Source organism: Gallus gallus, chromosome 3 (assembly GCF_016699485.2).
Source record: "Gallus gallus isolate bGalGal1 chromosome 3, bGalGal1.mat.broiler.GRCg7b, whole genome shotgun sequence".
NCBI classification, from domain to species: Eukaryota; Metazoa; Chordata; class Aves; order Galliformes; family Phasianidae; genus Gallus; species Gallus gallus.
This window is the reverse complement of record NC_052534.1, coordinates 65,941,600-65,967,933: the sequence shown is the minus strand read 5'-3', so window position 1 is coordinate 65,967,933 and position 26,334 is coordinate 65,941,600. Positions and strand designations below refer to the sequence as shown.

At 39.2% G+C, this 26,334-nt stretch overlaps 1 protein-coding gene across 3 annotated transcripts in view; it reads left to right on the top strand.

The window, feature by feature from the left end:
• The window catches only part of SLC16A10 (solute carrier family 16 member 10), a 66,333-nt gene that overhangs the window by 734 nt on the left and 39,265 nt on the right, over positions 1-26,334 (top strand). The window contains exon 1 of one of the 3 annotated variants that reach the window (XM_025148740.3): positions 2-205. The exons of the other annotated variants lie outside the window; for them this stretch is intronic. Within the exon in view, the coding sequence (XP_025004508.2) occupies positions 100-205 (106 nt within the window). The 5' untranslated portion in view covers positions 2-99. Of the gene's footprint in view, position 1; positions 206-26,334 lie in introns of those variants that run through there. 3 annotated transcript variants of the gene reach the window in all.

Genomic DNA, 26,334 nt, shown 5'->3' with positions numbered 1-26,334 from the left:
CGCTGCTCGAAACGCACCGCGCTCTGTGTGTGTCAACAGCTGCCCCGTGCAGCGCCTGGATGCGCGGCTTCGTGACCTCCGCTCCCAGCTCACCCGCTAATGGTGCTTAGGAAGCTCGGAAGCTTAATAGCAGCACGCTCAGATTTCCCCTCTGCCGGTACCGATCTTAGTCTTTCTAGCCGCACGTGTATGCGTGAAGTCAAAGGTAACTCTGTTTTGCACACGTGCTCTTCTTGGAGAGTGTTTTGTACTTTGTGCGAGCTGAGGACAGGCAAGATTTGGCTCTCCAGTTATAGCGAGTGGATAATTATAACAGCTTTAATGGCAAATAACGATGAAGTTGGCTTATTTAGACCGTAACTTAAAATATTTTTTTTTAAAAAAGCTAAAATAACAAACGTTATTAATGTTCTGTTTCTTGTTTAAAAAGTACGGCCGTTACATAGCCCTGCAGAAGGGTAAGCCTTCCAGGAAACTTCTGCAGCACAGAGAGTTCTTAAATGTGCTTTGATAACTGTCGTCTTCAGTGTTGAGATCAGCTGGGCCTAATGTTGAGAAGTGAGAGGAAAAACAAAGCTAATTCACCCCCAAATAGCCACCTCAGTAACAGTGTTTCTGAGGCGTGTTCTGACTGAACTGAGTGAGAATGCTATTGTGGAGCGGTAAGTGTGGCACTGTAGTGTTTAAACTTTGCTGTCATGGGTAAGGTATGGAGCTCTGAAGGCCTTCAGCTGGAAGTATGAAGTGCTGCTGAGGCACTTGATGCCCAACGTCCAGATGTATTTCAGAGAAGGGAAACAAATACCCAGAGCCAGATGCCTGAGCTGCTCAGCCTGCATGAGGAGCGAGCAGGGTTGTGCAGAGGAGGTGCTGGGAACACTTGCAGGATGGGCTGAAAGCCACTGAAGTCAGAAGTGAGGAATCACACAGGTGTCTGCTACTCTGTGGAACAGAGATATAGTTGTTTTTTTTTTTCTGAGCGTCTGGTTCTCCAGTAACCCCGGATAAGGTCCTTCTGTTTAAAAATGGGACTGTTTAGATAATGGTATAGTAGTCAAAATAGTCAGTAAGAGGAGATTCGGAATAATCTACTTTCAGATGACTAATTGCACCACTGGTCTTAAAGTGAGATGAGATTGGGAGTGTGCTCCACCCATGCTTTTGAAACTTTGCTCAGCTTCAGAAAATTGGCGAGGGAGGAAAAAAAAATGGACCTGGCTGTATAGTTTGGTTGTTTTGCAGCCTGCTTCGTAAAGGAGGATAAGTTCTGAGCCACGGGGGATGCAGTCACCACGTCCTGTGTCAATTCTTTCTTCATTTTATTTTAAAAAATAAAAGTTACAGCTGATGTTTATATGTGATCAGATGTGCTATGGATTGGGTAATGCTGAAGGTACTCTTTTTTTTGTTGCTGTTGTGCTTTTTTAATCCAGGTGGCTTTAGGTTCAGGGGAAATAGCACTGAACAGCTGCCTTGACTAGATGACCTACGTGCATGTGACAGAGGGGCTGCAAATGCAGAAGTGTCTCCTTTAAACAGCAGAACTGCAGCTAAAAGGGTGCCCTTTCTTCTAATATCTGAAAGCACTCTAAATCTCCTGAAGGACTGAGCTGCAGCTGTCAAACAGGGCTTTTTGTTCCTTAATGTTGAATGTCATTGTCTGCTGTTTGTGATCTTGTCTGAAATAGGAGCAGACTCAAACTGAACTGAAATCATGATGCGGTATTAAGCTTGCCATAAAAGTGAGCTATGATCAGAAACGGAGAATACGTTTAGTGTAGTTCTTACTGAACACTGATGGATTAGCTGACATGCTGTAGGGAGGAAAAAGGATGACTAATGGATAATGTCAGTGTGACTTTAGTGTTAGAGAAAACCCTAGTCCTGTAGTATTGATCACGGCACTTAATCTGGTTAGTCTCTTGCTCAAACTAATTGCAACTTAAGACTGGCAGTAGCAGGTGAACTCAGGAGTCACATTTAATAATCTGAGAACAGTGAAAATTTTCTTGCTGTGTTTTTTTTCTTTGGTATATAAAGCTTAATATTCTAATTATTCGGGGGGGGGGGGGGGGGGAGGAAAGACTTTATAATCTGAAAAGCTGATTTTTGGGAGGCATGAATGTTCCAGATAATCTCTCCTGGGACCCAGGTGTTTGTGGAATCTGTTAGTTTAACCATAGTACTGCAGGATTAAACGTTTCTTCTTATTACAAATTTACTCAGATGATGCCAGAAGCATAGGCGTTACTTAAGTTTTTGTGTGAGGTCAGTCAGTGGTTGTATATTGCTTCATGTCAATTCCTCTCTGCAAGGAAAACTAGACTGTAGTGCATGGTGTATGTTTGTTATTGCTTTAACACGTATTTGTATCTGAAAGGCAAAACAGGAGAAGGCAGAAGGGAGGAGAGTGTAGCCAAGAAGCTGTGCTGCCTGGTAGATAAGGAGTCAGAGGAACCAAATCTGCGGGTGGGGCAGCCGGCCTATCTTTAGGGTGCAGAATGGACACTGGCTAAGTGAGATGAGCAACTACAACTAACAGTGTTGCTGGATTTGGAATGGATGTTGGTGGAAGAACTCCTCTTGTGTGTTATAGAGCCCGCAAACTTGGGGGGCCATCTGATTCCAACTCTTATTTTGATCAAAATCTTTGAACATAATTTGTGTACATTATTAATTATATTGCTTATAGGCTAGGAGACCAGGAACTTTTATAATGCACCATTGATTTCATTTTTTTTTAGTTCCAAAGCTAATAAATGCACAACTACAGAAAAGTGTTTCTAATGCTAAGTGTAAAACTTCAGTCTCAGGAAACCAGCCCATACATTGCTCATTGTGCTTGAGAAACAAGTTGGGTGGAAAAGCGCAATGGCAATGGAAAGGCGTATCTTGATGATCTCCCGTAGGCCCTTACTTTTTCCTTGTTGTCTTAGAAGTTAATGTCAAAACAAGGTTTCAATTTAGAAATTCGGAGTGTGGGATGCTTGAGGATGGTCTGACCAATAAAAGTAAAGTGATCTGCAGACAACTCTTCATTGGCTCAGGGCAACAAATAGAATATGTGGATATCAGAGCAGCTTATTTAGTTTATTTATTGACAAAGATGTGCGTTTACACCTCCTAATTATAATACATCATACTGTATAGCGTAAGGTTTTTGCTTGCAGATGTTTGTGTCCATTTCCAGTGGAGTTTTTCATGTAGTTGTGAGTTAGTAGCTAATTTAGGACTTTAACCAGCGGAGGTCCTTTTATTTTTGTGATCCTGGTCTAGTGGGAGGTGTCCCTGCCTATATCAGCGGGGTTGGAACTACATGATCTTAAAGGCCTCTTCCAACCCAAACCATTCTATGATTCTGTCACCTTTAGAAGTAGGAATTTAATTTCATGGATAAAAGTCTGAAGGTGACCAACTACTATAACAACTCTGCACATTAAGTCTTTCTGAAAAGATTGCGTACTGTACAATCTTTCCTGCAGCTATGTTAATCTAGTTACGTGCACTGAAATAAATAATGGACTTCTAAGCTATCTTAACCTCATGTTTAAAAATCTCTGTAAACTGAAATTGAAAATTTCTTTTTTTTTAAATTGTAAGAGAAATGGCAGTGTTAAGACTAACCATTTTTTCTCAGTGTTATCCCTAAGCAGCAGTTATCCTTAAGTAGGTAAAATGTTTGCATTGAGCACTCTGACTTCCAATCCAAGTAAGAAGCAGCAGTGTGTGGCTAGATAAATCTGGACAAAGAATCCATTTTGATTTGATATCTAAGTAGCAGCAGAATTTCTTTTTCATCTTAATTTTGAGCACAACTTATCTAAATGGTTTGCTGGTCTGTGACCTGACAGCTTACTTTTAGATGAAGTTATTTAGGTCTGGTGTGTGTATTTTCACATAGGTCTCCCAATGTCTTTTTCTTGGATAAACCTTTCAACTCTTTCTAGGTTTGTTCTACATAGAATACATTTTTTTGTACAATTAGTTACTGTTCCTTCTTTAACGTTGTTCAATTCTTCTATAGCATTTTGTGATGTGGAGAAGAAAGGTAGAGTTTCATATTGCAAATGATGCTTTACAGTGTGGTGACGTGATTTGTATTGCTGTTTTGTAGCATAAGTTATGCCCATGAAGCTGTGCTGTCTATTCTGCCTTATTTATATAAACTAATGTTTTACTTGGCTGCTTTTTATTAATACCTGCATGTAGTGCAGTTTAGATAGTTTCCTTTGAAGGAGCAATGCACGCTGGAAAGCTTCATTTTCAACTTTGTTTTGATTAATTGGTCCCAGTAGTCTGCTCGTTGTCATCTTATTCATCCATTTTGGCTAGTGTTCTTTGATGTTCCTCAAGTCCCTTCCTGATTTGAGTTAGCCTAAATAACTGCTGTCTAAAGAGGAAGTTAGCAAAACTTATGCTCATTAATAGACCCTCTTGCTAGACTCAGCAAGATGTACCAGTGCTTAGTGTTGTTTGCCCAACCATAACGATGATTCTTTTTACTGAGTCCAGAGGCAAAGCAGGCTTGGTTTCCCAATAGTGCCATTTTTTTTTCCTTGTTATTTGATTTCTAAAGCCTGTTGTGCAGCAGTATTGTTAAACTTAAAAATTTTAAGTTTAAATGTTGGGCTTTTTTCCTTTATTTATGTACTTGTTTTGCATGGATAAATGTAGTGGATTATTCTCAAGCTGTAGTATGTCATGTTTTAAAATTTATCTACTCTTCAGCCAGTTTGAGTTAATCCAGTAACTTCAGATAATCAAAAGATGTTTGAGTTTGGAACAGACCTCTAGAAATCTAGGCTCCACCACCTCGGTGGGCAGTTGCTGGCATTTGACCACCCTCATAGTAAAGAAATACATGTATGTATCTTTTACTTTTAAACTGAATTTCCTGTATTTCATGCTCATTCCTTCCTGTCCTTTCACTGAATACCACTGGGAAGAGTTTGGCTCTTTTTTTGCTTCTTCCTTTCAGTTATTTATCACATTGATGTGATACCCATCACCTCCCTGAGCCTTTTCTTCTGAGCATAACCAGTCCTGGCTCCCTGTTTCTCACTGTAAACTAAATGCTCCTGTTCCTTCATCTTTTGTGATCCTTTGCTGGATCCACACCAAGAGGTGCTGACTGTGCTCCTCCTTCACTTCAGGAGTGTAGGGGACTCAGACTCCAGAAGCTGCAGGAAAGTGGAGAAGATCTGCTCAATCTTTGTCATCTCTGCTGCTGTGCAGTGCTGACCTCCTTCTGCATTTCCTTCACTTAGTGACATGACTGCCAGCATGCACCTCCTCCAGACAAGTGGTCCCTCTCCCACTTCTGGAGTGGAAACAGAGCTCAGTGGACCTCCGAAGATGTGTCCTCCAAGCTGAGATCTTGGTCAGGTTGTGATCTGCTGTGCTGTGCTGCTGAGGGCTGTGCCCTGTGGCAAGTACTTATTGCTCTGAAAAGAACCTCTGGCCATCATATTCTCTGCTGTTTGCTTTGTAGGCTGCCCCAAATCTCTTATGTAATGTAAGTGAAGAAAACGGTTGGTTAGTCTGGATTACGAAGAAAGACTTCTAATCCTCTACCTCAAAAAGAACGTTTGGAACTATTAATCTTTGTAACTGCAACTCACATTAGTGTGTATATTAGTATGGGCAATAAAGATTTGAATAAACATTTTATATGTTTATCAAGCAATTGTCCAATTTCAAGTTTTTTCTGTATGAATTGTGAGGAAGGAGATGTGCTGACTACTTGCATTTAAGCTAATGTAGCACTGATAATAAAATTGCCTTCTTTTAGAACTGTAGCACCACTAGCTATAGTTGTAGAAGAAACTACATTGATTTTTTTCATCTTTCTCTTTTTTTTTTAATATAACCTTGTTTTGTGAACTTGCACATTCAAGGCAGCCTTACCCTACTGTGGTTTTAACCTCCAGCAAATATATACAGGAAGGATAATGCTGAGAAAACATTCCCTTGTAATCAACAATTCCGCTTTAATTCTGGAAATCTAATTTATTAGATAATAGCAGCTCTGTTTTATATCCTGTCTTTAATTTTCATGGGAACTGGTTAGGAATGACTTGTCGCAATAGCAAGTTAAAGTAGCAGCTCTTTAGTAAGGATGGGACTAATTTAAAAATCATCAGCGTTGGTTCCCACACAAGTGAAAAGTCTACTGAGATGTTGAACTTGGCTCTCTTTCTGTTATTGATACTACAGATCTGGTCACCTCTTCTCTCCTTTCATGGGGGCGGGGGGGAGAATGTGACAATCAGCAACGTACTTATAATCCTGTGGAACACCTCAAATAGGTAGAAGGGAGTCAGATTTGGACTGCAGATTGTATGTTTTTTTATTGTCTTGTTGCTGTAATGGGCAGGACTTACAAATTCTTTGGCTGACTATCTTATGCAGTGTGCTTTGTTTAGTAAAGCTGTACTGGAAGTTGTGTATGTTCAGAGTATTCCAGGATTTTTTTTCCTTCTGCGTTATTAAGAATTTATATGTGAGGAACAATAAGTAATTAAAACATACTAGCTACTCATTTTATTCTCTGAACTTTTAACTATTCCTGCTCTTGCAAATTACTTGTAAAGTGGTCAATAAACGTTCTTCTGGCTCACAGTCTGAATTCTAGCCATTTATAAAAAAAGGCTTCACTAATAATCCAAATACAAAATGTAACTAGAGAAGTACCCTAGAAGTCTAACTTATTGTCGAGAGGTATGTTGATGTCACAGTTGACAGATCATAAAACTTAATCACTTTTAATCTTTATTTTAAATTTTAGAATTGTTTGATCTGGAAGGGACCTTTTAAAGGTCATCTTGTAGGAGGGTGGCTCAGGGAGCAAGAATTTGTGGGCTTGAGTGCTATGTGCTCAACCCAGGCTATGAGACCTTGAAGCTGTCAAAGCAGGAAGAAAAACTGAGGCTTCAGTTAAGATAAGGGGGTAGCTCGCCTGGGAAGAGATCAAGACATGGGAATGCAAAGAACAGTGAAAAAAAGCTGTGAGATGATTAATGCTGTACCATAGCGAGCAAGATGTGTGATTTCTGTGTGCTAACCAATTATAAGTTGCCATGTGTACCTGTATTTCTGTATAAGTATGAGCTGATTTGGGCAATAAAGTATGCTTTAGAAGTTCCCACCGTTACTTCTGTGAAGACGCGTGGATTCATTCAGGCCACCTTCCTTGATCATCTGGTCCAACTCCCATGCAGCTGCCTGCCTTGATCATCTAGTCCAACTCCCATGCAGTGAGCAGGGACACCTACAGCTACATCAGGGTGCCCAGAGCTTGGTCCAGCCTGACCTTGAATGTCTGTAAGGATGGAGCGTCCACCGCCTCTCTGGACAGCCTGTTCTGGTGCTTCATTGCCCTTACTGTAAAAATAACTTTTTCTTTATACCCAATCTAAATCTCCCTTCTGTAAGTTTGAAGCCATTTCCCCTCAACTTATCACAACAGACTGTTGAAGAGTCTGACTCTTTCTTACAGTTCCCTTTAGATATTGAAAGGCTGCAATGAGGTCTCCCTGGAGAGATCTCTTCTCCAGGCTGAACAGCCCTGGCTCTCTCAGCCTGTCCTTGTAGGGCGGGTGTTCCATTCCTTGGATCATTTTTTTTGTGGCCCTCCTCTGGATGTACTCCAGCATGTCCACATCTCTTGTACAGAGGACTCCATGTCTGGATGGAGTATTCCAGGTGAGGTTACCCCACTGCAGAGTAGAGGGGCAGGGTCACCTCCCTTGACCTGCTCATTATGCTGCTTTTGATGGAATCCAGGTTACAGTTGGCATTCTGGGCTATGAGAGCATGTTGCTGGCTCATGTCCAGCTTCCCATCCATCAGTATTCCCAAGTTCCTTTTTGTCAGAGCTGTGCTCAACCCTTTCATTCCCAGCTTGTACTGATAGTTGCCATGATCCAAGTGCCAGACCTTTCACTTGGTTTTGTTAAACTTCATGAGGTTCTCCTGGATGGCATCCTGTACTTTGGATGTGTTGACCACACCACACAGCTTGGTGTCATCTATAAGCTTGCTAAGGGTGTGCTTAATTCCCCCAGTTGATGCAATTGATGAAGATGTTGAAGAGCATCGGTCCCAGTGTGGACCCCTGAGGTTCTCTATCTGGACACTGAGACATTGACTGCTACTCTCTGGGTATAGTCCTGTTCCTTGTGGAACAAGACATAGCTTTAATAATTGTTCATTCATGGTGAACAGGAACACTGTACAAGGTATAAAACCTGCTCTCTTGCAAAGTACAGTTTCTTAATTAAAACGCCAAAGAAAAAAGATTCTTCTAATTAGGGAAATACTTGTTTGAACTCTTGCTGTATTGCACTGAATGCTTATGAACCAAAGAATCTGAGGAGGAAAAAAAAAAAGAGAGAGGAAACATGAGTATTCATTAAAAAGTGATCCTCAGTGAATGTTGAGCTGGGTCTTATCTTCAGAGGTTTTTGCCTCTACTGTCTCTGGTACTGGCAGATCCCTGTTGTCTTTGGATTGACTGCTGTGAATCTGACAAGCTAATTTTCTGCGTCCAGTTGTATACTATCAACTCTTAATGAGCTTCTTAGCTTGCTATTGACCAGTCTGTTCTGTGTACTGCTTAGCTGCCATCCAGTTTTACAACAGGAGTATGGATGTAAAAGAGAAACCAATTTCATATGCCCAAGGAGGCGTATATCTTCCACTGAATGCTTCAGAAGCCTAGCTGTTTTTGGGCTTAGACAGCAACGTGATTCCAGCAATTAAACATGCTGGAAAGTGATTTAAACATTGTCATCAAGTAACATTGCAGTTCCATTCAAAATGGGACTACAGTAATGTCATTAGACTACATAAGTGAGATTGAATGACTGTGTTGCTGTAGTTTTCTCCTCGATAAGCACCTGCAATGATTTCAGAGTGGTTTGGACAGGCAATGTAGAATCACCAAGGTTGGAAAAGACCTCCAAGATCATCTAGTCCAAGTATCCTCCTACTGCTAATACTTTCCCACTAAACTGTTCTTTAGTACAACATCTAAATGTTTCTTGTGCACATCTAGGGATGGTGACTCCACTGCCTTCCTGGGCAGCCCATTCCAGTGCCTGACCATTCTTTTGGAGAAGAAATTTTTCCTAATATCCAACCTGAATCTCCCCTGGTGCAATTTGCGGCCATCCCCTCTAGTCCTGTTACTAGTTAGGCGAGAGAAGAGACCGATTCCCACCCCACCACAGTCACCTTTCAGGGAGTTGTAGAGAACAATAAGATCTTCTCTGAGCCTCCTCTTCTCCAGACTTAAACAATCCCAGCTCCCTCAGCTGCTCCTCATAAGATGTGTGCTCCAGCCCCCTCACAGCTTCGTTGCCCTTCTCTGAATATGCTCCAGGGCCACAATATCTGTCTTATAGTGAGGGGCCCAAAACTGAACACAGTACTCGAGGTGTTGCCTTACCAGGTCTGAGAACGGGTGGGGGGTGGGTGGTCACCTCCCTGCTCCTGCTGGCAACACTGTTTCTGATACAAGCCAGGATGCCATTGGCCTTCTTGGCCACCTGGGCACACTGCTGGCTCACGTTCATCTGAGTGTTGACCAACATTCCCAGGTCCTTTTCCTCTACACGGTCTTTCAGCTGCTCTGCCCCAAGCCTGTAGTGTTGCCTGGGGTTGCTGTGACCAAGGTGCAGGACCCGGCACTTGGTCTTGTTGAACTTCATCTCGCTGGCCTCAGCCCAGTGATTCAGCCTGTCCAGATCCCTCCATAGGGCCTTCCTACCCCCAGGAAGGTCAATACTTCCCAACTGGTTATCTGCAAGCTTACTGGGGGTGCACTCAGTGCCCTCTTCCATGTTGTCAATAAAGATATTGAACAGGACAAGCCCCAACACCTAATGCGGTTGCTATTGCTACTATTTAATGCTATTTTCTTGGGCAAGGAAGACAATGTGGTAATGGTGCTTTACCTGATGTTTATATTGATGTCAAAGCAAGTAAGATTGAAATACAGAACCTGATCTTTGGTGTGTACTTTCAAGGTATCATTGGTGTGTGTTGTGGTTCAGAGTAGCAACTTTCTCAGTAGGTCAGTGGACAGTTGCTAGTTCTGTTTTCATTTTTTTTCTCTTCTCCCCCTTTCCCTCCATGTTAAATACATATGGTGTTATTTATGTTCTGTTTAAATTCATTTGTTAAAACGTTGAGTTCATTTGCTTGCATCACATACGCCAAAACTCAATATGTGTAGTTCAAGAAAGCCTTTATGATTTGGGCACATAAAAGCGAATTTGAAATTGCCCTTTATTTATTTTTTTATATATTTTTGAGTATTTTCCTATTTCTGAAATATTTATGTAGCTTAGATTCTTAAAAATCCAACACAGCATTCCAAACTTGAAAGAAATTAAAACCATCAGCTTATAATTTCTGATACTGCTGGTTGCAGGCAGTGATCTAGAAAATTAAATCAGTACCAGGAAGTTTTCTGAAAGCTTAAATAAAATGTGCAAGCTTGAGATGTATTTTCTAATCCTATCAGAGTAACCCTAGTTTTTACAAATTGAAGCATGGAGCATTAAGCAGTTTTCACACCTCTGTACATATCAAAATCTTTTGCTCATAGCGCAGCAATTTAATGAACCTATTTAGTTTCTTGCAGTGAAGTCGCTGACCCTTGAAGGTGTGCGGTGGGTGGGGAGGGAAAGAAGGGCAGAACAGAGCAGCTTAGTGGGAAGACTGGAAAAGACTGCACAAAAGTGATAGGGACAGTGTTAGTCTTTGTATCCACAGAAGTCTATTCAGCATAGCCCGCTCTGATGTTCTCAATTTTTATTGTTTTTTTCCTAATAGTAAGCACAGAAAATAGCCTCTGAAAAATAATAATAAAAAATGTCTATCTAAACAAACCACTCCTCTGCATGTTTTTGGGGGTACAGTCTGAGTGCCTGAGATTGCCTCTTGTGTTTTTATTCAGTATCTCACCTGCACCTATCTGCACTCTACTACATGCATATTTTTCTGCATGCATATTGGTCCATAAGTGGGACGCTATAAACAGTAGATTTAAAAGCCAGATTTTTTTTCAGGTGCTTTGCTTGACAGCACTGCTAAATTTGTAGCAAATTCTGTGGATGTTTTGAGTGCTAGCTCTTTTGTATAGCAACTTTGTTGAAGAATGCTGGTCAATGCTTACTGTGCAGAAGATTTTGGTGTTACCAGTGGTGTTCCTGGACTGGAAAAGTTTTCCTTGTTTCTATCGGGACATTGCTTTTGAAAAAAAGGATTAAGGCTCTCATTACTTGAACTTTTGTAGAGTTTTGTAATTCCTTTTGAATATTATTATTTCTGTTGTTCCAAAAGAGACTGATTTCTGGGACATAGCGATCACTGAATGGTTTTATTTTGTGTTGAATTAAAATTGAAAATAGAGGACACTTGATTTAAAAAAAAAAATAATTATGATTGTTAGTTATATCTAGCTTTAGAAATGGCTGGTAACAGTAATGTGGACATGGTGATTAGTTTGCAAATTCACTCAATTAACTCAGAGATTGTCCTGCTTTATTGTAAGGATTTTTTCCGGAGTGCTTCTACAGTACTGTACTGTAAAGCAGTGATGGTTCTGATTAATGCATATTATCATACTCATGAATCAGTCCTGATAATTTTTCTCATCTGGGGGCTTAAGATGAGTCTGACTTACTCTGCATCCTGCTTAATGGATTAATAACACTTCAGTTCATACATGTGTGGCCTATATGATGTAAGAGCCTATAAACGCTTTCACTAGAGGAGGGGGAGAAATTGTACTCTAACAGTCGCTATATTTGACATACTCCTTATCTATTTCCTAGAAAACTATAGACTTTTGGTGTTATTTTTAGCAGAGACGGATCATCTACTCTAATGCAGGGCTCTCCATCAGCTTGGGAGCTCTACTTTTTTACCTTGAAATTTCTTGGTGGAAGAATCTTAGGGGCCATACGTTAATTTTTTCCCGCAAGCTCTCTATGTCTTTGATACCAAAACTGCCTCCTGTCTCTGTATGCAACTCTGACCTCAGGTGTGTGATCAATTATTTTTAAACTAACCTTGTTGCTAAATGTGAAAATGGAGAATTAATAAAATTCTTCATTTCCTTGACTATGTGTCTACAGTGGCCAGCCGCTCAGGTAAAGCACTGAGTGCAGCTTTGTACAACACAGTAAGGCATTAGCTGAAGGGAAAGATTAAGGCTTTGTGATGAGAGGATGTTTAATAGGCACCTAAAGAGGTGGTGAGAGAATGCCTCGTTGTTACTTTCAAAGACAGGTGAAGCAAGGGGAGTATGGGGCCAGTTTAAATGCAGAGGAAGGTAGAAAGAGCATCCAACAATTGCTGGGACCAGGGAAGAAGAGACAGAAATAAAATACTTATCCTAAAGGTAGAACTATGCCTTTCTAACGAACTCTCGTGAGAATGCTGCACCCACACATGTATTTGTTTGATTAAATAAACACTTAATCTTTCAAATTGACTTGTGTCAATTTGATTTCTTTTGATTTCTTTTGATCACTTTTGATTTCAGCTGTGCTTTACTGTTAGCATTCTCATTGGTTTTAGAAGTTACTTTTGTCTTTTGTCTGCAGCTGCTTTCTTTTTTTTCTTATAAGTTTCTTAACTGTGAAGACTTTTCTGTGTGCAGTTGGTTTAGTTTAGATAGACACAGATCCTCTGAAATTCAGTAAGTATTGAATTTCTGATTAAGACACATTAGATTGCAAGTGTTTTGTGATTGAAACAGTACCATTGGGTTTTAGAGCTAGTTTGCTGATAGCCTGATCTCTGACTTAAGGAGTAGAGATTTGAAGGTATTAAGTTGCATTTTTTCCCCCTCAGTAGTTATTTCTGGCATGTGCTCGCATCACAAACAGATAAACTACACGTAGTTATTACGCCCCCCTCAGCTGGTAATTCAGCTGTATTCCACAGGCTGTCTTTCATGTGGTTTGTATGAACGTCAGCCTCTAATTGCTCTAGGATTTAGTTTACGTGTGCCTAAAAAATAGGCTGTTGAAGGGTTTGTGTGGCCAATACTTCTGTGTGATTCTTTTCTTCAAAAAGAGAGTGAACTGTACAATGAATTTACCTGTAATAGAATACTTGAATTCATTTTCGTAGCTCTCAGTAGTTAGGCTATCACTGTAGGTGTTGAATCACTCCATCATTTCTGGGCATAGGGAGCTTTTCCAGGAATGGTTGTAGGCAGTGGTTTGTTGATGTGCAAAGTTAAGAAGCACAGAATGAAAATCAGCATGAATACCTCAAGAAAGATGAAGCAGTTTACCAACCTAACATTGGTAGAGCTCTAAAGCATGTTCTCAAGAGGCAAGAGGCAGCTGTTCAGTGTGATTTTTCTATCTGTAACCTTTTGGCTTCCAGTTCTGATATTGGCAGGATTACAGAGTCCCTGCTATCCATAACTGACTGGCAGCGCCTGGCCTCTGTGTCTTATCTCTGGGAGAGGGAATTCGTGCTGGGCCCCAGGTTTGGAAGGAGCTGGAAACTGGAAATTTCTTTCTCTGAAACTGTTGCTCTTCTGAAAGTTGTCACGGCAGGACATAATGCTTGGCTACTGTATCTAATAAGTAAATTAGCTGACTACGGTTTAGCTGGATTATAAACAAGTACAAGTGGAATTACCAGAATTACAGTGCTAGTGGTACTTTCTTATTCTAAGGAAAAGACTTAAGAAAACATTCTGTCAAGTATGACTTGAACATGTTCAGCTGTAATATAGATCTTATACAAACTTTTGGACTACATAGGTATTGATGAGTTAGAGAATAAAACAGCAATTGAAAAACTGAGCACAGAGCCTTGATGTTAGGTATGCTGATCTCTTGATTTAAAAAGTCCTGCATTTCACATCAGTAGTCTCATTTTTACATGTGCTAACACATGGTATATATGAACGATGTTAGGATTCATTGTCTTTATTGCTTGTGTTATACTTTCTTGTTCTGTAAAGCTTTTGGTTTCTGTAAAAACAGATCAGTTGCTATGAAAATAGATCACTGGAAACAGTGCGCTGCTGGGTTTTAACTTTAAGTGTAGGCAACCCAGTGTCACTCTGCATGCATGCAAATAAAGGCCTCCTTTCTTCTTTCCTTAAAATTTATTGTCTATATCTGGGCTCTCCCTTTTCCAGACACCGAGCAACATCTGGAAAGAGCAGTGCCTTGAAGAGTGTTTCAGTTTTTTCTTTCTGAATGCGTTCATTTTTCCCTTCAAGTAAAAAATGTTATCTGTCCAGTTCATTTCTCAAGACTTTGTTGTTGATCTTCAGCAGCAAGATGTAAGGGCTGACTTCCTGTACACATCAGCTCTCTAGATTTTGCTGATGCAAATTGCCACTGCGAAGCACTGCTTTCTACAGTTCCTGTAAGCTGAGTTGTCTGCAACTTGTTGCTTTTCCTGGCTCTCAAATCAGAGAAGAAATGCAGGAAAAAAAATGACTCCTGGTATTTTACAAGTTTTAACATTATTCTCACAACATTTAGTTTTGCATTCCTTATATTAAATGAGGTAAAATGGTTCTCAATTTTCAATTAGAAAGAAGGAAATGTAAAAGTAACAGTTTAATCCAATTAATGTATTTTCCTGCTTTGATTCATTGTAATGACTGCGAGCATCTGGTAGCAGCTGAGCATGAACTGCTTAAAGTCACAAAAAACCAATCCCCATTATTTCTGCTCATTGAAGAGAATAACTGAATTACCAAACGCTAATCTTTGGATAATTGCTCTATAAAGCAGATCTTAGCTCTTAGAGAAATTAGTTTTGTAAGTTTATAGGACTGTCAGAACTCATGAACTATTTTAAAAGGTTAACAATAGCTGAGTAGAAGCGGAGCTTTCTTTTTTTATTCATGACTATTACAGATTAACCTCTTGGTATACGTAGTATGAAGCAATATGCTCATCTACCAAAGCTGAACTGAAGACTGATGTTTGTGTGAATGTTTCTGACAGTACAAGGTTAGAACATATATGGAGTAAGATACAGTGTGTATTGCTGTTGTATGACCAAACCATTTGTGGTTTGGAGTTGCTCTTGCTCATTTTGGTTTGATGTTCTAGTTCAGATGCTAAAGAGGTGTACACATTTTTAGCTCTAGACAGTCTAGCCAATGACATTACATCATGAATGTAGTTACTGATTCTCCTGTATTTAACATAGCTTTGGCAAAAGTGTTTGTTCTTGATAACCGACTGGATTTGTGCTTTGTCTTTAAGATAATGTTATCTGAAAGTCATACTCTTATCCCTGGGGGCTGACACTTCTCAGAAGGTGTTAGGATTCCTTATTCATAGCTTCTGCTCAGTAGCACTAGAGCTGCCCTTGCTGCTTAGACCTCAGTGGAGTCTTTGATCTTTGTATAGGAAACGATATATTTCTTCTGTTTTTCCTAACATTATGTATAATTATAACTTCTATTACACTACGTCTTTGATCACAGTTCCACGGGGATTCTGGCAAAGGGGTGACAATACTCTGGTTGACTCAGATTTAATGCTCTGATTGGACATAACTGTTGTACGCAGCGTGTTTCTGCCTATCCATGAGAACTGGACTTCATTCCTCCGGACAGTCTTTTTATTGTGGAGTCTCTGCTTGAGACTTCCTCAATTTGGAGAATTCATCTTTATTTGATTTACTCCCATTTATTTCAATTACTGTAAAAAAAAAAAAAAAATCAAGGTACAGCAGACTTGCCATATAGGTATGCTATTATTGATATTCTGGAGGACAAAGCGATGTCAGTAAGCCATACTTGAATTCGATTTTGAGTTGTCACAGAATTTCATACTAATACTGCTGTAAATTTGTTTTCTGAGCCCTATTTTAAATAATAGTAAATATATAGATGTATTTTCAATATTATTGGTGCACAAACAGGTTTAAACACATGAAATAAAATCCTGCTTTACCCCTAAGGACAAAAGTACTGTCTTCCACAATCCTCAACACAGTCCAGTTCAGATATCCCATTAGCTATACTTTTAAAACCACTTTTCCTTATACCTAGCCACAGTCAGTTGGGTGGTTTTACTGATTTTACAGCTGTTTGTAGTTAGCACAGTAAGAAAGAGAGTGTATGTGTGCAGGCGTATTTTTCTCTCCTAAGACTGGTTAGTGCAGGCACTCATTCTCCCCCTTCCCTGGATGAGAGGGTGCTGATAGCTCTGCATAACTCCCAAAGGCTATTGAGAGTGTTTGTGGTGAGGATGGGAGCACTCCTGAGTCAGCAGTCCATGCCTTGATAACACTGGAGATAAAAGCTGTGTAGTATCACATGTCGCAGATACTGGTTGTAAACATACAATGTTTTTTACTCATGACACACAAACATATAACTAGTTTGTTTCTTGCACACAGGAACTTCTGTTTCTGAATACACACACAGTTTCAGGGAAGTGTAAAAGCAGAATCAAATAAAGCCTCCTGATCTGAAGTTCCTGTTCCTGCTAGGACACAGCTCTTGTGTTTTGTTCATAAAACCTGTAGACAGCAGAAATGAGGTCAATATTGCATTTGCCATTACAGATCTGAATGTTTGTTGCTTAGAATAATGAAAACAAACTTCTGAGCTGATTTGAATAGACATACCTGTGCTTTTTGTCCACTTCACATGTTTCAGATTTATGGCTCTCCTGCACTATATACGTGCAGTTTACATGTACAAAACAGCAAATGACTTATTCTTGACATTTTCAGCAGTTAGAGATATTGCACTGTGCAGAGCGTAGCTGAAGCAGAACTACGTTCATTGTCAGATTGTACAAGTTTCCAGATGCTGGACTTCACTTTCATAATTCTTTTTGTAGTTAGAAAGGTGAAGTTAGGTTGAGTCCACCTATTGATAGGTGAGCAGTTTATTTTGATCCATCCTCATCTTTCTTAATTTTCCAGTGGTATATTGGATGGACTTTTTGCCCATATATTTAAAATGCCCAAGATTTTTGATTAGAGATAAGGAGTTCTACTAAATTCTAAATTTAGGAGCTCCTTTCACACGGCTGCTAATGTTGTTCATAAATCAATACTAATTCTAACTGTTTTAGATTACTCTGCAAGGACAGAAGTCAGAATCCTTGGAAAAGTCTTCAGCTGACGTGCTCCCAGGTTTCCAAGTCTTTCAGTGTTACAGTATTTTGACACAAAATCTCTTCCCATCCAGAGTTTAAATTTCAAATGCAAACAGAATATGGAACCTTAAGAGGCTTTGGTAATTTGTAGTTTGGACTCTGAGTGATCTTATATATCACTGATCTTATATATCACTGGTATGACAACTCAGCCACAGAGAAATGGAAGCTGCTGACAAATATGTGATCAACTGTAATTTGCTGGCGCATTTGATGATTAAAGTCAGCTTGTTATTTATCAGCTTGAACCACTTGGAAACAAACCTTTACACTGAACTGTGGAATGTTTATTTACAATTGAAATGTCAAAATATGTGGTTGTATTTGTTTGTATCTGGTAGCTGTAGAAAAGAATCTTATAGTGTGGAAACATTCCACTAACTCAATTTATGATGCTGTGCTTGCGTGGAGCCTCCTGTTAATTGACAGAAAGATCTGTGGTCCTTCCTTGCAAGTGTCCTGGCAGTACGTATTAGAGGAAATAGCCCTGTTTCCCTTAGTCTTTTGCTGTTCCGCCTGTGTTCATGGACTCATAGAATAATTAAATCTGAATAGGATCTCTGGAGACTGTCTTGTTCAACGCACTGCTCACAGAGCAGCTTCAGTCAGATCAGGTTGCTCAGCGACTCTTCCAGTCGAGTTTGGGTATATGTTCTGCTTTTCCTCTAGGTAATATATCCCCGTGTACTTCTGCCATTGCTGAACTCCTTCTGGTTCCTCTTGGCTTGCTTCTCAGCCTGTTAACATTCCTGCTTGTAGCAACCCTGTCCTTAAGCATATCAGCCCTCCTGCCAATATGGTGTTAAGGCCTTGACTTGGTGAGTCTGAAGTCTTTATTTTCATCTGTGTTCTCTCTTGTAAAACAAGGTACGTGGCTTTAATGTTCAATGAAAGAGACTGTAACACTACATATTGAATGACTGAATCTTGCACAAACAAATAAAATAACATAAAAATATTATGTCACATTGCAGATTGACCTAAGCCAGTGTTCTTTATGCAATACTGGTAAGTAATAGATGCTAACCTGCTTTGGCAGGTTAGCTTTAGAACTTGGCACGACGGAGAACTCCACCCTTTATCAAATACCTTTTTCTGAAGTCTCTTAATACCTTTTGGACTTCAGAACAATCAGTTGTAGAGGATTCATGATCATTTTTTTTTTCAACATAATTTTCACTTCCTTGTGATCTGAATGTGCTTTTGTGATAACTTTGGCAACCCCACCCCATCTTGATGCTTTATGAGAAATAAATAAGTTAAAGCTAGTATTTACCCATCATCCATACTCTGTATGTGTGTGTGTGTATTTAGATGAAAAACGCAACAACACAACAACAGTGACAATCACCTGAGATCTCTGGTCCAAGATTCGTTTTGTCATTTCAGCACTTCTCCCTTTTGTACGGGATTTGTTAATATATCAAACAGCAAAGGGACTCAATGCAGATTTTCTGCATGTTGCTGGTAACTGCTCTCTCTATGCTGATCTGATTCTTTTTTTAATTCAGTTACTAATACTTCACAGGGCTTTGACTCTTAATTCAATGGAAACTTTGTTTTTCTAAGGATCTTTCATGATGGATGAATCTTTTGTTGAAAGCTGTAAGAAAAATCCACACAATTAACATTCAACTTATTTTGAATAGCATGTTTGCATGAGCATATCCAAATAATTCTCATTAAGTGAAGATATCTAAAGACTGTCTTAAAAGTATCTTTATTTTAAAAATGTTTAATAATGATTTATGGTTATTGCATGATATACTTAAAGCTGCTTTCACATATTCAAAAAGCTTGTGATTTAAAAAGCTTTATTCAGTCACTTTGAAGATGACTTTCATCAGAGCATGTGACGTTATGATGAAATGCTTCCATTTTTGTGCTTTCTAGAATAAAAAATTGATAAGGGAGAAGAAAGTTATCCTTAAAGAAAGAAGAAAACGTGTACAAGAAAGAACAGGATAATTTTTAGTTTTAAGTTTTGTTTTAGTTCTAACAAAATACAGAAAGCATGCTTAAAAGTAAGATTTCTCAGAGAATTTACTGAAATGCCTTCTTGCATCTAGAAGGATTCGCTTTTAAAACAAGTTCTAAATATGTATTTGCCATGCACAAATTCTGAGGGTTTTTTTCTGAAACAAGAATTAAAACTCTTTCCGTCTTTTTAATAACGTTTTTATTTTATTTGGCTGTGTTACAGCTATTAAAAGAGTAAGTGTTCTTCACAAAACTCCTACCGGCATCTACCTAGAAGAGTCTTCAGTTCTGATTCTCAGGAAAACTACAGTCACCAGTGTTGAAGTGTGTGGCATCTTTATTTACATTTTATGTTATTTTTTGCCCGAACAGGACTTTGCTGAGGTACTCTTGGACTGGGAATGGTTGTGTGGTTAAGGGAGAAGGACACTCCTGTCTTCCTTACAGGGCTTTTAAGAACAGGACTGGCCTTGTTTGACAGTAGCTGTCTTGAGTATGGAGAAACGTCAGTGAATCTGGTTTCTAAGGGAATATCTCTAGTTGTGTTTACCAAAGAAATACTCATCAACTTTGCTAGTTTGCATCTTTATTTTCTGGCTTGTATAATTTCTCATATTTATTTTGTAATGCTAAGAGTAAACTGATTGTAGAACTAGCAGCATCTGTTGTTTACATTATTGGTTTTGTTGGTAAGGAGGAAAAAAAGTCACTACAGAGCTTCTGAAAGTAATAGCATTGCCTCAAGCGAAGCATGGTGTTGGCAGGAGCTGTGCAGACTTCTTTGTGTAGTATTTGCCAAAGAACCTCATTCTTGACCTGAAATATCCCTGCTGTTTCCAGCTGCCAGCTTCATGAACAAACAGAACGAATTTTGACAAGCTAATCATTATTCATGCAGAGTAATTTATTAGATCACATTCTTGTCCTAATTAGTTTCCCTTTGTCTCCTTTCTTTTTAATGAACTTTACTTGGTGTGGTATTTTTCACTTGTTTTCTTGCAAGTCTTCCTCCTTTTGCCAATTTAATTGGATTGAGTAGGTAATCCTGAAAAATGACTGAAGGATAAATAACAAGCAATATTCCATTGTGTAGCTTTAGGTGAAACCCCCCCACATGCCCCCAGAAATTACTCCCTGAGAATATGTAAAGATGCTACATGATTGTATTGGTATATGAAGTTATCTGAATTGCTCTTCAAGTTGTGAGTTTCTAAAGCCAGGAGTAGCCAGAGTATTTGAAGAACAACAATGTAACCCCAAACACTTTCCTAGCTCACACACTCATGTCCTCTTAGAATCATAGAATCACAGACTCCTTAGAGTTGGAAGGGACCTCTGAGAGCCATCCAGTCCAACTCCCCTGCAATGAACAGGCACACCATAGCTAGATCAGGTTGCCCAGGGCCTGATCCAGCCTCACCTTCAAAGTCTCCATAGATGGGGCATCAACCACATCACTAGGCAATCTGTTCCAGTGCCTCACCACCCTCACTATAGAAGATTTTTTCCTTTTATCCAACCTAAATCTACCCTCTTTGAGCTTGAAGCCATTTCCCCTTTTTCTGTCACCACAGACCCTGCTAAAGAGTCTGTCCCCTTCTTTCCTGTCGCTATCTTTTAGATACTGAAAGGCTGCTATCAGGTCACCTCGCAGCCTTCTCTTCTCCAGGCTGAACAGCCCCAGCTCTTTCAGCCTGTCCTTGTAGTGGAGGTGTTCCAGCCCTTGGATCATTTGTGTAGCCCTGCACTAGATGCACTCCAGCAGGTCTATGTCTCTCCTGTACTGAGGACTCCACATCTGGATGCAGCACTCCAGGTGAGGCCTCACCAGCGCATACTCAAGCATCACCTCATACTCAAGAACATCACAGTGCATGTATCCAAGTAGTCTGTCAAACAACAAGGCCACAGTTGAATATGTCAAGGTGGTCTGTCCAGATATCATTGGAATGAAATGAGAGGTAAGAGATGCTTATCAAACCCTTGTGTCTTCTGGGTGATTTGTAAGTAGATCAGCTGTATGCGGAATTTGGATGTGGCCTTTGTACCTCTTGAGAGTTGTCAATAGTGAGAATCTCTCCATCCTGTTCCACCTCTGATTCATCAGATTTCACTGGTTGTCTTTTTGTTTCTGTGTTGGCTGTCTTACAGCTGGAGTGCTGTTGTATTATTATCTCACCATCATCTCTCAATAATGAAAGTCTCTAGTTTGTCCTTTGTTTTAGTGTAAATGTAGTCTTTGATTTTCTGATTTTGGTACTTTGACAAGCTGATATGTAGATGTACTGTGGTCTTTGATCCATTTACCTTGGTATTAGCAACCTATACTGTGCTTACGGCCATTCTGCTTTTCTTTCTGATGCATCCACACCCAGTCTTTCCCATTCGTTTTCTAATTGTATCAGTCTTAGTGTTTTTATCGCAAAATTTCCTTATATTTGTATGAAAAAAGAAGGGAACACAAATCAATTCCACACCAGCAGCTTCTAATCTGGTATATATATTTCCAGGTTGGATGGGGCTCTGGGTAACCTAGTCTAGTACCAGATCTGGAGATTGGTGGCCATACATCTGGCAGGGGTGTGGAACTTGATGAGCCTTGGGGTCCCTTCCAACCCAAGACATTCTGTGATTCTATTCCTTTGTAAACCACCAAAGTATGTTCATTACATCTGATGTTGGAATTGTTATTAACTCACCCATTATTTTTTTTTTATTTAATGTCTGTTATGGGGGCTCTAGATTTTTCCTTCTGGGCAGAATCTTTGTTCCTATCCTGTCAGTGAAAAGGCTGTGCTTTCCTTTCCCCTTAATCTTCATTTTCCTTCTTGTCTTCTTTTTCCTTCTTGCCAGAGATAGGGAAAATGTGGGATTTTGCTGTCATGCCGGCTTTAGCCATTTGGGTGTATCAGTTAAAATACCATGAATAAGAAAAGGATTACAGACTCCTATTTTGTTCATGCCTGCAGATTTCTCCATCTCTAGATCCCATTAACTTGCCCAATACTTTGCAGTTTCTTTGTGCCTTAGGCTCCTGGTCATTTTCTACTCACGGACTGACTCATTCCTTACATAGTGAACCCTCTCTTGTTTGCCTCATGGAACATCTCTGAAGAGCAGCCACCTTCCCAGAGGACTGAATGGGGTGGTTGTTACTGGATTTAATTTGCCAAGGGCTCCTCATGTTCACACTGATTTTGTCTGCTGTTGGCACCCAGTGCTTTTAACTACGAAGAAGTAAAAGCAACAGAGCTTTCTGCACTAACCCTCCTGCTATTTTATCTCTGTGCCCCTTTATGGGTTCACAGCTGGTCTTTTATCGCATGACCCAACACTGTACACAAGTAGAGCTTGAATGAAAACACAGTCTGATACCTGTTGAGTTCAGCAGTGATGTCTGTAGCAGGGCTTTGACCAAGCTCAACAGAGCTGTGTGCTGTGTGCATTAGAACTAGAAGATTTTCTTCGGAATCTTGCATAAAATGTATATATAACAACGCTTTTCCTTATTCTGTCACCCTTCCTGCATTTTCTTCTCTAAGAAGCTGTAACTTACTTGTTGATGATGAAGAAACCAAACATGTCTCTTAAGCTTTTTAGATGATAAGAGCAAGAAATTTTGTATGGATGGATTCTAGAAGACCACAAATCTCTGCATATGGAATACGGCTGCTTTCTGTGAAGTGTGAATGTGTATTATATGTATATTTTTTACACTTTATCTAGCAGCAGTTGCTATTTATCATGTAATAGCATTTCTGTTAGGCTAATATTATTTTGTCTTTTCCTTCCTTCCTCTTAAAATCAGAAATAGGAACTTCTGATTTCTTGTTCATTCATTTACTTGGAGTTAAGTTCTGATTGAAAAAATGGCAAATTGTTTGGGTAATTCTTAATTGATCTGAGGTGGTTACTGCTCTGGAAATAACATTTAACTACATGTGGTTGTAGAAATGCTAGAAGGCAAGCTACTTGCTGCTTAGGTGTTTCTACCTATAGCAGGGGAGTTGGAAATATATGATCTTAAAGGTCCCTTCCAACCCAAACCATTTTATGATTCTATGATTGTAAGCTGATAAAAATAAAAAAGCATTTAAAATGTACGCTCTTCTAAGAAATTAGAATAGTGTTAGTATATAGAAATCGGTCCCTCAGAAGAAAGGCTTGAATATTTTTGTTTTCTTATTGACTTCTGTTTGTATAACAAAATAGTGTGTTGTAGAATAACCTGGAAAAAATCTCTACTGATTATATTACCAGTTCTTGCTACTGACATAACAAAAATAGCTGAGTCACTTCACAAAAGAGTATTTCAGATTTGTGCCAGCTCAAGCAAGGCTATTGCACTTGCTACGTAGGGTGGTTGTTTAAACTTCTTTTCAACAAATAGAGATAAGGATTCTCTAGTGAATGACTGGGGAGGAAGGCACTGAAAATCACGTTTTCCAACCCTCCTTGTATCTTTTAGGTGATGACTGACTGCAGCGGTCTTGTTTAGACGAGGTGTTTATACCTTGAAGAAATAATGCTTTAAATGATGTTTTAATCCCAGACTTCAGAGAAGAAAACCATAGTGGACAGTGTGCCTGTATCTGTTTGCTCACGTTGGGTACAGAGTCTTTTTAATACAGGCACCCAGAATCCTGAGCTAAGGGCATTGGTGAGAAATGGGGGAGGAAAGGAACCAGCAATATGATTGGTTCAGAGTTTCTTGCAGTTGTCCGTAACTTATAAATAAGAGCTTTGCACTTCAGATATTTTTCAGAATACAGTAAAATATTTTGTAAAACCACTGATTTCATTTTTAAGATGGAATGATCGTTATCAAACATAAATTTTGAGTTTTAAGGGAATCTTCTGAAAGTTGTCTGCTAATCTTAACCCTAACTTTTCATTTTTAGGAGCAGGTAGAGTAGATTTGGCAGAAGGTCATTAATTAGGTGAATCCAAAGTAAAAGAATAATGAGTAAAATACTGTTGGAATAGAGAGATATTTGAGTGGAACAACTAATACATTCAAAGTATCACTATGTATGTTTTTTTTCTTTTTTGGTAAAATACGTGCTTTGCTGCACTATTTTTTAACCACGCTTTTCCAACGTAAAATTTTGGAAAAACTTCATCTCTTTCAAATATATTCACTGCTTATAAGAACTCTGTATGCTTTCAAGCATAATAAAATCGTTTTTGCAGAGCAGTACAGCAGGATGAATGAAACCACCTGTGATGTTTGGAAGTACCTACGTGTGTGACAAACGTAGGGTAACGTTCACTCTATGCTAATAGAATTTTGGATCCAAAGAAGTTATTGCCATCTTGAATTTTTAAAACCAAAGTAGATAAATTATTTGCCCATTGATGCGTATCTCAAGATGGAAATGCCAACTTTTGCTGCGGCATTATCTCTTCCTCAGAGTAGAATATTGCAGTTGTGTGAAAACGGCTATGAAAAAGTGAAGTCAGATTGGTTTGGGGATAAACTCAGTGAAATCTAACTTTTCAGCTATGAACTATTGGCTTGAACTTGGAACTCCTTTAAAACAGTTGTAAGGATGAAGCGTTTGCTTTCATCTTTGACTCTGTAATGTTTCCTAGGGAAAAAAACATGCTTGCCTAGTAGAGGGGAGGCGCCTGTGATTCAGCAGCTCATCAGGAAGCTGTTTGTTTAAAACTTTATTGCTAATTTACTATATAAAAATATCACCTAAATTATAAGCCACCAGTGGTAAATATTTGCAGTATCTAGAGTCTGTAGTCAGAATCTTGTTGGTATTATGAATAAATTAAGATGTGCATAAGCTTTCACTTTTTCAAAATTTGGACATTAGGCTAAATTGGGACAGATGTAAACTCCGTATCTGCAAACCGGTACTTCAAAAGGTGCAGTTCATGTGTAGTTCAGGCCCCATCACTGGTGTGAGTTGTGTGCGTGGAATGCTACATATGCAGTGAGTCTCGTCATTACAGTTTGTGAGGTTTACTGAGTATCTGGGAGAAAACCCTTTTACAGTCTTTTGTCCAGGTTTTTGCTATGTCCAACAACCTGGCCCTTTGGATTGCCAGGAATTGGGTGACTGCTCCAGTAGTTGTACATAGTTAATGAGAAGTAATTTCTTATCCTAGTCAATAATATTGGCAGACTCGAAGATTTTGGATATAGATGGCATAGAGAAGCAAGGTCAAGAATTAGTGGCTGGCTCTGTTGGTTTCAGGAGTTACAGAGAGCACAAGCCGAGTCACGTGTGCGTGTAGTTGATATAAAGAGCACATGTTGGCACAGAGAATTGCTGTCATATATGCTTTATCTTGTGTTTGCTTTTATCAAGCTTTCCATACCGATGATTCACTCTTTGTAATAATCCTCTGAAAGAGGTAACACTTTAACGCATTTTTAAAATGTACAAAAACACTGTATGGTATCTCTGTTATTTTATTAAACTTTCAGTATTTGAAGGGAAGTGAATGGGAGATATGAGGGGAAAAAATGTGATGCGGGTAAATTCCTTTTTTTCTCAGTAACATGTTTGTATGTTGTAAAAACATTCAATTCCTACACAGCCATCTGAAAAAAGTCCAGTTTTGAAATGCGTTTCCTTTTGGCAGTGCGTTTGTGATGAGGCAAATAAATCTATATGTGAATAGTCTAAAAACCAAGCAAACATTCTTCATGAAATATAAGCATGCTCAACTTCTTATTCCTGTCACCTCATTTTACGTTGCTTCTTTCCATGTCAAATATAACTTTCCACATAACTTCCATTAGGAAATGTTGTAAAGACATTGTAAAGACAGACCTTTGCTGTATAGCTTCAGCGTTTGAACCTTCAATGCTAAATATGTCTTCTTGAATTGCAGTGTCCTGTTTCAAAATCAGTGTTTTTGTTTCTGTATATATACAGGTTGTTCCCCTCTGAAAGGGATACTTCTGTAATTGGGTCTTATCTTGAAAAATATTTACCTGTTACAGCATCTAAACGTTCTGTGGTACAATCACTTTGTTCTTCAGTCTTATTTGCTTTGTGCAATAGCATGCTGGCTTTAGTCAGTGTTGTTTCACTTTCTGAAAGTTACTTCTCGTTTGCAATAAAACCCAAATAAGAAACTCTTAGTAATTTGTGGTAGACAGTGGGGAATGATGGCTTATAACATCAGGAGATCTCTTGGGTTACAG